This window comes from Balaenoptera musculus, chromosome 1 (genome assembly GCF_009873245.2).
Source record: "Balaenoptera musculus isolate JJ_BM4_2016_0621 chromosome 1, mBalMus1.pri.v3, whole genome shotgun sequence".
In the NCBI taxonomy this organism is placed as follows: Eukaryota; Metazoa; Chordata; class Mammalia; order Artiodactyla; family Balaenopteridae; genus Balaenoptera; species Balaenoptera musculus.
The window spans coordinates 146,060,105-146,073,092 of record NC_045785.1 but is presented as its reverse complement, the minus strand read 5'-3'; the positions used below and the strand labels follow the sequence as shown (position 1 = coordinate 146,073,092).

At 43.8% G+C, this 12,988-nt stretch overlaps 1 protein-coding gene across 2 annotated transcripts in view; it reads right to left on the bottom strand.

The window, feature by feature from the left end:
• KCNH1 (potassium voltage-gated channel subfamily H member 1) overlaps positions 1-8,139 on the bottom strand; it is a 418,364-nt gene extending 410,225 nt beyond the window's left edge. For both annotated transcript variants that reach the window (XM_036874642.1, XM_036874648.1), the window contains exon 1: positions 7,872-8,139. In XM_036874642.1, the coding sequence (XP_036730537.1) occupies positions 7,872-7,950 (79 nt within the window). In that variant the 5' untranslated portion in view covers positions 7,951-8,139. The remainder of the gene's footprint in view (positions 1-7,871) is intronic.
• Positions 8,140-12,988: the final 4,849 nt, after the last annotated feature.

The following is a 12,988-nucleotide window of genomic DNA, read 5'->3' as shown; positions in this document are numbered from 1 at the left end:
TCACACATCCTGCAATCTCCCCCTTTAAGTTAACATAAGGGATCTGGTTATCCCACATTCAGTCTCACAAAAAAATAAATAGATATAAAATCTCAGAACGGGCTTCCCTGGTGGCGCAGTGGTTGAGAGTCTGCCTGCCAATGCAGGGGATACAGGTTCGGGCCCTGGTCTGGGAAGATCCCACATGCCGAGGAGCAACTAGGCCCGTGAGTCACAATTGCTAAGCCTGCGCGTCTGGAGCCTGTACTCCGCAACAAGGCCGCGATAATGAGAGGCCTGCGCACCGCGATGAAGAATGGCCCCCACTTGCCGCAACTAGAGAAAGCCCTCGCACAGAAACGAAGACCCAACACAGCCATAAATAAATAAATAAACCCAAAGTTTAAAAAAAAAAAAAATCTCAGAATAATTTGGGGTGAGATGTTTACAACGGAAAAAAAATGTGTGGTGAGTATTGAATTGGCATAGCATCTCGTAAATTTTTGGCAAGTTTGCAACACACGTTGGTCTTCATCATGCACTCCTCAATGAGCCCCAGCTTCACAAACATCTCGCTCACTTCTGCGAGTCCCAGTCTCTAGCACAGTATGTGGCACAAAGGAGGTCTGCCATGTCTATGAAACTGAACCGTAAGCTAGTCTTGGCTTTTCATTTTAATTTGTCTTTGATTTTTTGATTCCTCCATGAAATCGGCACCCCCTCCTTCAGTCATTTTGTTCTATTTCTTTCACTAAAATAAACATGTCATTCACCTCCTAGTCCCTTCTCACTTCCAGCTCACAATTCTTACATAATATGTCCGCAAGGCTTCTCAATTTAAGAAAGTGAGTCTCCCAGACACGCACGCACACACACACACACACTTGCATGTGTCCTTTGCACACAGTTCTAACTGTGCGAGTCTTTCATATCATTTACCATTACGGTGAGGGAATTCACACTGTAAGAACATTTAAACACACAGTAGATAGTGAAGCCTCCCAAAGGACAAGGGCAAGTTCTGTTTCCATTTCATTTTGATCATGTGCTCACTACTAACATCACCCTAAGTGATCCTGTTTTACTGGTTACTAGATTGTTTGGGCAATGCCATTATTAAGAAGAAAATAGCAAGTGTTGGCAAGGGTATGTTGTGGAGTGATGAAAACTCTCGTACACTGCTAGTGGGAGTACACACCCAATATATGCCCAAAAGACACGTGCAAGAATATTTGTAGCATCAGTAATAGCAAAAATCTGGTAACAACTCACACGTTGTTGGAGGAGGTCAGCGAGAGGACGTGACCGCTAGTTGACCCTTGAACCGGACCCAGGCAATCAGAGACTCCTCACCCCCTCCCCTGTCCTTGGAATGTACACTCTGCCCCCCATTCCCACAGTAGGAGCGGTTCCAAGGAGAGAGGAAGGTGTTGTTGAGACCATCTAGACTGAATACGTGACTTAACCCAGTTAAGGCCTCTATTTAAACTTTAAGTTTTGGCAGGTGGGTGCAGAGATCTACTCGTCTTGCAGTGCCCACGGCATGCCTGGTAAGTAAGTTCCCTTGCTTATTAAACCTGCCACCTACCAATCTGGAGTGGTCTGCCTCTTTCTTCCGTCTCTCCTTGCCATCCCTGTAAGGGGGCCAGTTTACAAAGCAACACGTGACCATCAACAGCAGAATGGATAAATACAATGTGTGGTATGGTCATACCATAAAGTACTATACAGTGAAAATGAGCCGACGACAGTACATGCAACGAAAGGGATGAATCTCCAACTAACAAAGGATCCATGCTGTATGGCCCCACACATATGAAGCTCAAAAGCAGACAACAATAAACTGTAGTGTCCAGGAATGCAACACAAGGTGGTAAAATTATGGGGAAAAATTATGAGGAAGTTATGATCACCATAAACTCAGGAGATGTCTCCCTTTGGGGAGTAACGGAGTTGGGAACAGGAAGGGTCCCGGGGATTCTGGAGAGCTGGCAAGATGTCACTTAACGTGGCGACAGCACAGTATTTACTTTATACAAATGTGTTAAGCTGCACAAAATTATTTTATGTGCTTTTTTATTATGGTATTAAACAATAAAAAATGTTTTGAAAAAACAAGGGAGAGGAATGGAGACAAGATAACTGTTATTAAACTACCGAAAAGATGGTTTTCAGGTGGAAAGAGGAGTGGGCTAGGTTTTGTTCCACAGGGCAGACTTGGAATGAGCGGTTTCTGTAAGAGGGCAGATTTTGGTGAGACCAGACAATGACGATAAAAAGAAAGAAGGAGGAAGGGAAGGAGGGAAGGGAGGGGAAGAAACCGGTTCACAATTACAGTTGCTTAAGAAAGAAAAGTGAATGTCCCATCACTGAAGCTCTCCAAGCATGGGCTGGATAACCACTGGGAGGGATGCTCTGCAGAAGATTCAAACACTGGAGAAGGAATTGCAAAGTGTGTCCCTTCAGACCTGAGCTTCTGTGATTCTATTTCTCGTTCTCACCAGTTACAGCTGTAACCACTTAAAGAGAAAAAAACAACTACAACCATGGTCCAAATACCCTGAATGTATTAAGCAGATACTCACTTTACAAAAAGGGCTTCTTTGAATAAATAACTAAAGTATGTTTTAAATGTTCATTTGCAAGCCATTAACTATCTAACAAAAAATAAAGAGGAAGGGACGAATTGAGGAGCTTCAAGGTAATGCTGAAGAAACCACTGCCAAAGGAAGCCCAATCATAAATGAAGAGATGGTGTTGGAAAGAACGAAGCCAAAGATTCCATTTACCACAGTGTGCCTCAAATGCATCTATTCTTTTATGATAGATTATTAAAATATATGGATTTTATAAAAATCATGGAGTTTAGAAACCTTGCTGCCTTACGTTATATCACAAGGCTTCATCCTCTCAATCCCCCAGCCAATGTCAGTCAATAGATTAAACTTGTGACTCTTTCGGAGAAAGACAGCTGAGCCAGGGTTGAAGGTTATCTTAGAACACATTACAAGAAAAAAACAAGTTCTGTTGAACTGGTAGTAATCCAGATTATCACCCACTGCCCATTCAGAGTAACAATGGATTTTAACAAATGTTCTGTTTTATAAATAGTCCCACGGCTCAGCCCCTCTCTGAGACACAACATTACCCATGGCTCTCACCCTGTTTGCTAACTACTTACATCAACAACCTGAACCAACTTAACTGTTACAAAAACACAGCTGATTTAGCAATCTGTAAATTATACATGTACATAAATCTGTGCCAAAATGTGTTGCGCTTCACTCCTGCTAACATGCATGGGTTCTTAACTGGCACCTACAATTGTTTGATATAGGTTTCCGAACACTAAAACATATGTTCTGCCTAGAATGGGACCATTTAGGGTAATATTTTTGTAGTTTCCTGGCACTGAGGCCTGCCAGCCTTCCTAAGACAGATCTATTTGCTTCAGTGAGCATTCTGACAGTAAGTGCCTACAGATTTAAGCAACTATCAAAAAATATTCTGGAATAACACTTTCCAACCATGAATATAAAGAGAAACAGGCTGGCTTTGCCTATGTGGCCATGAAGTCAATAGAAGGATCTGAAATGATCATAAGCAAAATCAAACCCCATCTAGGGTGCTAATTATTCCTGCCGATTACTTACAACTATGCAACAACAACAACAAAAAAAACAGATAATTATCAAATCTCACCTTCAAATGGTTTCAGAATATATCAAAGAAAGTTAAACTAGATTTTAGTCCCACCAAGACCAGTAATCTTTTAAACTTTTTTTAAAATACAATGTCAGGTTTAAATAAGAGTTGCAGCCAGGAAACATTGTGGAATAGGGGAAGGATCCTTGGACCAAGATTCAATAGAATGTAAGTCACTAAGGGTAAGGAGGATTTCTTGTTTTCCACTATATCCCCAGTGTCCAATAAATATGCTCAATAAATCTTTGTTGAATGAACAAACCAATAACAACTGCTGACTACTCCCTGAGCTGCCTCTAACTGCCTTTTTCTAACTCTGCCTCTTACTAGCCAGCTGCAGGTAAATTACTTAACCTGAGGATTCTTAGTTCCTGAAATCCAAAATGGAGACACTGCATCTCCTTTGCTGGCTTATGAGGATCAAAGGGATATTCCATGCAAAGTAACTTAATACTTTACAACGGGCACACAGATAAGTGCCGTTATCCTCCCTATGGCTCCAACTAAACCATTGACAAAGGTGAAAATACTGCCCTTCCTTGAAACAGAACTAGCTTCTCCTTTGCCCTATTATTCTGTTTGGATGCGGTGGCATGGCTGTTAGCCAAAATGGATGCTGTTCCTGTTGTTACAACATTTTATTTAATCTCCACTGGGAAATTGTGCTCCTCTAGAGAAAATAATGGTAATACAAGGAAGGTCGTTTCATGGTGTACCATAAGGAACACGACGCTGGGGTCAAGGGGCTTAGGGTCTCATCAGTTCTGCCCTTAAGTATTTGAGAAAGTGTACTTGCTTTCATTTCTTCATTTACACAATGATAGGGAAGGAAAGGCAGACGACAGAGCACCTAAGATCTGTCTCAGCCGACAGTTTGATGATTTCCCAGACACCAGATATTCAAATGCCCCAGAACAAAGCCAGTTCTATTATCCATTAGCATATAATGAGAGATTTTTTTAAGGATGATAAAAACAGTTCCACAGGCTAAGTCATAGTGGCTGGAGAAACAATGATGCTACAAGAAGGATGAATGATCCCCTCTAAAGAACTGCCTCAGGCACTGTCTGCCTGCCACTTTCAATAAGTCACTTAATATTCCTGGGACTCAGTTTTTTGATCTGTAAAAGAGGAACAATAATACTGCATAGGGCCACTAGGAGAAAATACCTAATAAAATGATCAGAAAGTATTGCTATTTTGCTCGATTTACAATAGCCAGGACATGGAAGCAACCTAAATGTCCATCGACAGATGAATGGATAAAGAAGATGTGGCACATACATACAATGGAATATTACTCAGCCATAAAAAGAAACGAAATTGAGTTATTTGTAGTGAGGTGGATGGACCTAGAGTCTGTCATACAGAGTGAAGTAAGTCAGAAAGAGAAAAACAAATACTGTATGCTAACACATATATATGGAATCTAAAAAAAAAAAAAATGGTCTGAAGAACTTAGGGGCGGGACAGGAATAAAGACGCAGACGTAGAGAATGGGTTTGAGGACATGAGAAGGGGGAAGGGTAAACTGGGATGAAGTGAGAGAGTGGCATGGACATATATACACTACCAAACGTAAAATAGGTAGCTAGTGGGAAGCATCCGCATAGCACAGGGAGATCAGCTCGGTGCTTTGTGACCACCTAGAGAGGTGGGATAGGGAGGGTGGGAGGGTAACACAAGAGGGAGGAGATATGGGGATAAATGTATATGTATAGCTGATTCACTTTGTTATAAAGCAGAAACTAACACACCACTGTAAAGCAATTATACTCCAATAAAGATAATAAATAAATAAAGTATTGCTATTTTAAGGTAAAATGCTATTTAAATACTTTAATGACCCCCCCTAAAAAAGGGGCTGGTGGATTTTAGGAGACAATATTTTTAAATAGATTTTTTTCCATCACAGTAAAATAACATAATGCTTATAGATACTGTGATATTTCCAAGAGTCCAAATTGTTTTTTCTCTTTGGGTTCAGGAAATCCAATGAAAGGGGGTCACTAAAAACTTAAATCTCACATTTCAAGATCACAATCTTTCTGAAATAATAGATCATTTTAAATGTTCATCCACCTCTCCTCCCAAGATGTTTTGGTTTTGCTGTTGATGTTGTTTGGTTGGTTGGTTAATCAGAGTCAAGCTGTTGGAACTGGTGCTGAAATTAAAAGGCCAGTGCTAACAATGCTACCAGGCACTTATTCTATTGACATTCTACACCTGCTTACCGTGGGGGGGAGGGGGGGGTGGTCCTAGAAGGTATTCTGCCTTCTCAGCACCAGGATTTTTTGTAGTTGTGTCAGCTCCAGAATTCATGGTTTTTATTATTTTATTGTGGTATCAGCTCCAGGATTCTTAAATTCCTCCAACAAGCCTAAGGAACCCTGTGATTGCTACGTTTAAGATTCTCTTTCTGCTCTCTCCACTCAAAAACAGAATACGGTAAATGTTAGATGCAGTTTCACCTCTAACTTAAAGAACACTGCCTCTTCACCAAAAAATGGAATTGTCATTGATATTTCTGAGAAAGTTTATGTCACTGGCAGTGGGATCCCCAAATAGCAAGACTCTCTTCATCCCCCCTCAACAGGCCAACAACAAAGCAATCACAGCAAATTAACTCTTGGATGGTGATTTTACTTAAAAAGCCACAAACACCTCCAGCTTTTTCATGGCTGAAGGGTTCATTGTGTCTGTTCATGTAGTAATTATAATCCCCTTCCCTCCCCAGGTAATGGCTGTGACCTTGTTCTGAAAGCCACCTTAGTTTGAGTGAGGAAGTCCTTGAAAGGAAAGGTGATTGACCCAAAATTCTTCAAGAGTCACACAATAAATGATCTTTTTTTTTTAAAGTACTTGAATAATACACGACGATTTGCTATCCTAGTGATAAAGTTTTTTATTATAAGATAAACTTAAATCACTTTTTAAATTAAAGAGTATTTCCTAGTAGCATAAGTCACTTTCATGCCCTTCCCCTGAATCCCTCACTAAATCCCAATAGAAGCGCACAGTTTTAACACAAGCTCCTTAAGGCTCCGTAATGGTGATATTTACACATTTTTAAAGTCCACTTCCTGAGTTGGCGCCTCACCTCCTCCTAATAGAATGTCATCTGTCTCTGGAACAAGAGTGGTCCAGGAGCCTGGAAAGAGCGTCTCTAGGCTTGTCCTCTTTCATTTTAGCCCTTTGATGAACGGGTGTGCACTGCACCTTCCAACTGCTGGGTTCCTGTTTGCTCTGTAAGTGCTTTATAGCCGGGAAGCTTTGCTGTGGGTACTAAAGGCTTTTGAAATGTTTCCATTCCATCCCTGCTCCTAGGACTCTCGCCTCCCACCGCTTCACGCCGTCTTAATGCCGCTGGGAAAGAGAGGATCCGGGAGCTCTGTTTTATTGAGTAATAGATACATTTACAGGTTTGGTGAGTTTGGGAATGTATAGGGGAGCAAGAATTATAGACATAAAACACTGCTGTGCTTTGGAAGAGAGGAACGACGACAGGTTTGTACCTGTGACCTCTTGGCCAGCTCTGCACTTGTGCCCCTCCACTTTCCACCTGAATCCAGGAAACTCTGCCCCTCAGGAGACTTCACTTAACCTCGAAGGGTTGGGTGGCTGAGGAGGTGGAATCGGGCAGCCTGCAGCCCGTCCCTAGGTCCCTACATTCGTACTTTTCAGCTGCCTGGATGGAAGGTGGAAGCAGCCGCATCCTCCCATCCCTCGGGGGCCGGGACTCGGAGTTGCGGGTCTCTACTGGGGCTCTCTCCCGGTAGAGGCGGCGCCGTGGGGAACGACCAGAGAACCCAGAGAGCCTAAGTGGAGGGGCGGGCAGTACCGATGGGGGAACGCGCTGCCGTTCCTGCTGAGACCAGCTTCCCATCACTTTTCCCAGTACTTTGCTCATCAACTGTCACACTCCCTGAAGATGAGACCGAGAAGGCGCGAGAAAGGCCCAAAAAGCGACCCCAGGAGAGCTCTCCTCTTGGGATGGGGGCCCATCAGACCCCGCCCCGCCCTGCCCACCTCTCCTAGCCTCCGGGAGGCAGCCCCCAGCGCCCGCGCCGCGGCTCCCAGCAGAGCCCCGGGGTTCTGCTGCATCTGCTGGCGCCGAGCGGCGGGAGGCGTCTGCAATAAAGGCACAGATAAAAAGCAGGGGTAACAAATCCGAATGCATCTCTTACCATTGGACCGCCGGACAATATTCTCCAGAAACGTGTTTTGCGGGGCCACCAGTCCCTTCCTGCCACCGGCCATGGTCATCCTCCCGGCAGCTCGGGGTCTGGGGGCGTCCCGGCGCGGCTTCTCAGGACAGCAGCAAGCTGGGCGCGGGGCCCGCGAGCGATCCCGGCTCGAAGCGCCCCATGCGCCCCACGGGGACCCGGCCGGGCAGGGGCGGCGGCTCCCACCGGCTGCCGCCCTCGCGCCCTCTTCGCGCCTCCCTCCCCGCGGCCCGCCTCGCACTGCACTCGCGCGGGGCTCGCCTCGCCGCAGCCGCCTCCGGGTGGGCGGAGGGAGCCACCGCGCCCGGGCCCGCGGCGCCCCCTACCGGGCGCGTGCCCCCCCGCCGGCCTGCGGGAGACCTAGCGGGGCGCTCCCGCAGCGGCTGGGAAGCCGAACGCGGCGGTGGGCCAAGGCTGGGCGGGCAGCGCCACCCTCTGGGCACAGCCGGGAAACGTGTTCAGGACGCGTCTTGGGCTGGATGGAGAGGAGGATAGAGGAACAGCTGTCTTAGTGGGTTCATTCCCGACGAGGTCGCACGGAGTCGAGGGGGAGCATGGTGCTGTACCTCTCCTCCTTTGCTCCGTTTCAGGCCGGAGCCCTTGGGGCCTCTGAGGCTCCTAGAACACCTTCCTGCTGGCCCCTAGGATTTCCTAGCCTCAGTTGTGAAAGTTGCCCCACCTGGATTCTGAAGCCAGTGTTTGACCACTAATTAATGAAGCACTGTAAGCTGTCAGACCTAAAGAGTGACTGGCTGAGCTCCAGAAGAGCGGTCTTGGTTTGTTTTTAAAGATAACCAAAGGCAAAAATGCAGGCTCCAGACGTTTGACAAGTTTGCTTGCTGACTGACTTGATTTCCACTCTTATCCAGAGAATATTTTACTAAAAGACCAAGAAAATACATGCATATATACAGAAAGTTTTTTGTTTTTGTTTTTGTTTTTAGCTGAAGCACAACCTGTTATGATCAGTGTGTGACATTAGGACACAAAACGATGTGTCTGACAAACATAAACAGGGGGGCTTCTCTCTGAGGGCAAATGCTGGGGCGGGGGGGGGCGGGCATTGGGGGGGGCAGCTTCCCCGGACATTTGACATCAATTAAAAAGTGCAGCCTTGGCTTGATGGATGGGCCACCCTGCTGAGGATGATGTGCTGGTCTTCACATCTGCCTCCTGTTATAAGAATCACATCAACCCAAGGTTTCTGGGTAGGAGCTCAGACAAGTTTGTTCACCAGTTTTGGGAGATTTCTACCTGCACATAGGCTTTATCTGTCTTTTCACTATGTGTCCCCAGAGGGTGTACGATCAGAGACTAAAGAAATGCCCCACAAAAAGAATGAGTTGATAGTATTCTAGTTAGTTCCAGGCTGGGGCAACCTACAGTCTACACAAGAATGTAAGAGGAAAAAAACTGTGCAACCTCACTTGTCTGGGTTTACCATCCTGACGCATCCTAATGTATTGCAGATACCATCTCAGTTTATTCATCTCCAAAACAGAGGAACTAATTCTTGCCCAGCAATCTCTCAGAGTTGCTGTGAAGATCAAACATAATTATGTAGGGGACAACACTCTAAATTGTGAAGTACTACACCAAGGTCAGACGTCATCATTAGAGTGACTAAATAAATTGGGACATCACCCTGTGTCTCATCTTGTGGAGACACAAAATAAACAAATGACGGCTGTTTGCAGAGTTAGGAAGGCTTGCATGGGCTTTGAAATCAGTAATGATACACTTCTTCCACAAGATAACATTCTACCCGGCACAGCTGTCACCAACTCAGAGCTGTGATTTCTTAAACCCTAGCTCCGTCTAGTGGTTCTTTGTTCTATTACAAATGAGATAACTGTGTTGATGAGACCTTTGAAATGTATTGATGCTGAGTTGGTTCAGTGGTGTCTGCCCACTTCATTTGAATACATTCATTTGAATAAGGTTCTTAAGATTATGTTATCTACTGCACAAACATGCCCAAGGGAAGACTTTTCATGACGATATTAAAAACCTATCAAGCAACTTCATAATCCTGCTTGTGAAATGAAGATAAAGAAAAGAATGGGGGGGGAGCTATCAGAGATAGTTAATAAAATTTCTCAGATTTTAATGAGCTCTCATGTTTCAGGGCTCGAGTATAAAGGAAACAGATTATATTCATTTGAGGTGAGAGATGTTAAAGCCTTGGTATGCTACCTGATAAGAAAAAGAAACAGGGAGATATCTTCCATTTTAATTTCAGATGTGCTACTCCAGTGGCTCTCCGCATGCTCTGTGTGTGTGTGTGTGTATTGGCACCGTTTTGAATGCTATAATTTTTAGTGGCACACTCAAAGAGATTAAAAGACTTAACACTTAAAAAGTCAGCAATCTTTAACCACCATCACTATTCGGTGTGAGGATACCTCACAGCATCTACAAAAGCACATCCTCTGTTCCCCCATTCCCTTGGCCTACCCTCAACACTATCTGACTGTGGGAATAAAGCCGTGTTCTGCCCTGTCCAGGTTCTCTTTGATATTTGTAGGCCTAGGTTGCACGTGTTCAGTAAACACAACATCTTTTTTTTTCAACTTTTTATTTTATATTGGAGTATAGCCAATTAACATTGTTGTGATAGTTTCAGGTGCACAGCAAAGCCACTCAGCCATACATATACATATATCCATTTTCTCCCAGACTCCCCTCCCATCCAGGCTGCCACATAACATTGAGCAGAGTTCCCTGTGCTATACAGTAGCTCCTTGTTGGGTAAACATACCATCTTTGTTGGGGCTGGCTTGACAGTACCATATACTATGCTTCTTACCTCTTACTTCCCACCTTCTGGTCCCTACTCTGTATTCAATTCCAAAGTTCTGTCTGAGATCTAGCACTATAATGTAGGAAACTCAGCTAGAACAAACTTTAATCTTACAAACTGGTCAAAATTGGTAACACCTTTGTAATAGATTCACAATACACCATTTTGCCTTGGCAAAGAGCTTCTGTATTTTCACATAACAGGCAAAGCCACTTTTCATTCAAAGGGACAACTTTAAATACCTGGGACCAGAGTGCCAATTAAACTGCCTCTGTCCCTCCCTGCAGAAATTGGGTTATATCTGTCTAGAACTTCTACCAAGAACAATACAGAGTATGAAATGAAAACTTCTAAAATTTTACACCAATGTCTGTAGCCAGTGTCTCAGTGGTCCTCCTCTCCTACACCCTCAGTATTGTGGTTACCCCTGGATTATAACACATGGTTATGTCTGTATCATACAATAGATGGCAAGCTCCCTGAAACACAGATGAACTTTATCAATCTTTGTTCTCATAAATATAATTAAACCATGGTGTAATTTGTGACTTCACAAAATGAATTCATAATGATGAAGGCATAACGCTACAGAGAGAGCATGGAGATAGAGCTCTACAGACTGGCTGGGAAAAGAGTCCAGGAGAGGACAGAAAAATCTCAAAGCACAACAACAAAATTTATCAAATGAAGAGGAAGGCAATGCCACACACCAGAGGGGGCAGATGGCACCATACAAAGACAGGAATTACATTTCTTTTTCTTTTATTAAGACCATGAGATATAGGTGACATATTTCAGAAAGCCAAGAACCCCTCAGACATAGGAGAGTTGCCTATGAGTCCTGGAAGTCCTGGGAGCCAGAATGGGCAAGCAGCGGTGCTTCCTCATCAGAAAACTAGTAGCATTATTAGGAGAAACTGAACCTAGAGATGATTTTGCCTACCCAGCCACCATGAGTGAAATGTCTAAAGGGGCAGGATTATGCAATATGGGAAATTTCAGCTTCTATAACCCAATGGCTGACTTATTATTTATTATATGTAATTTCTGTTCACAAAATGTATTTTCTAATAGACATATAGGAAGTGTTGGGCAGGCCATATCCATTGGAAAGATCTATTCTGTATTATAGATATCTCCTCGCCGCCCTGTTCCCACCAAGTGCTGGGGAAAAGATGAGAATCTGCCTCAATAAGAATCATAGTCCCTGAATGTAATTGACCGCAGGGAAAAGATGCACTAATGTGTGTGTGACACTCAACTGCGGCTAACCCAATAGGCATTTTTAAATGTTTGTCAAACTGGGTTATATCCTTCTAAATGCCCAAAGCTATTATCCTTCTTTCTCATTTCCTCTTATCAAAAGAGAACACGATCTTTTACTTCATCCTTCTCATGAAGAATAATGAAAAGCCATTTACAACAGTCTCATTTTATTATAACAAACATCCGCTTGGAGTCTAGCGTACACCAGACACTGGACTAGGTTCTAAGGAAGAAAAGATGGTTATGAGTGGCACCTGCCCTCACAAAGCTCAGTAAACACTTGGTGAGCTCTTAGCTTCTTTATGATTTCTCTCCTTTCAGCTACTTTCCTCTCTCAGATGTGTCCTCCAAATCTTGCTGTCCTTGTCCACAAACTACATTTCAGCTTGATCTCTTCGCTAAAGACTTTCCTGCCTTCTCTTCACTGAGACTTGGCTCTCCCCTAAGGCCTTCGAGTCCCACGGACCCTACTCCTTTGCAAGATATTCATCTGCCATAGCCCGTGTACCTAGAAGCCAGAAGTTGAGATGAGAATTCATCCAGTTCCTCACTACCATATCCAAACCACTATTCTTCTACATTCATATAAAATTTCTCCTTTGAAGTTCATGATCAATAAAAATAACTCTATTCCTCTTCACTTCTTTAAATAGATTTAAGGAAAATTGTATTCCATTTTGAAAAGGTTGAGGTGCCTGAGGGACATGGCAGAGAAATATCAAGTAGGCAGTTGGATGCACAGGTGCAGAGCCCAAGAGAAACATCTGGATGGAGCCAGAGATTGAAAATCACCAGCTTATAGCCTTCAAAAGAGAGTGAAAAGGAACAACCTGGAAGTGGGAAGAATTAGGAGAAGCCATTTCCTAGAAGGTCAGAGGGCGAGGATCTTTAAATGGGAAGCATAAAGAACAGAATCATATGCTGTGTGCTATAAAAACTGGAAAATGTCCACTAAATAGAATGGTTAGTTGGTCATTTGAGACCTTAGTAGGAACATTTTCAATGGAAT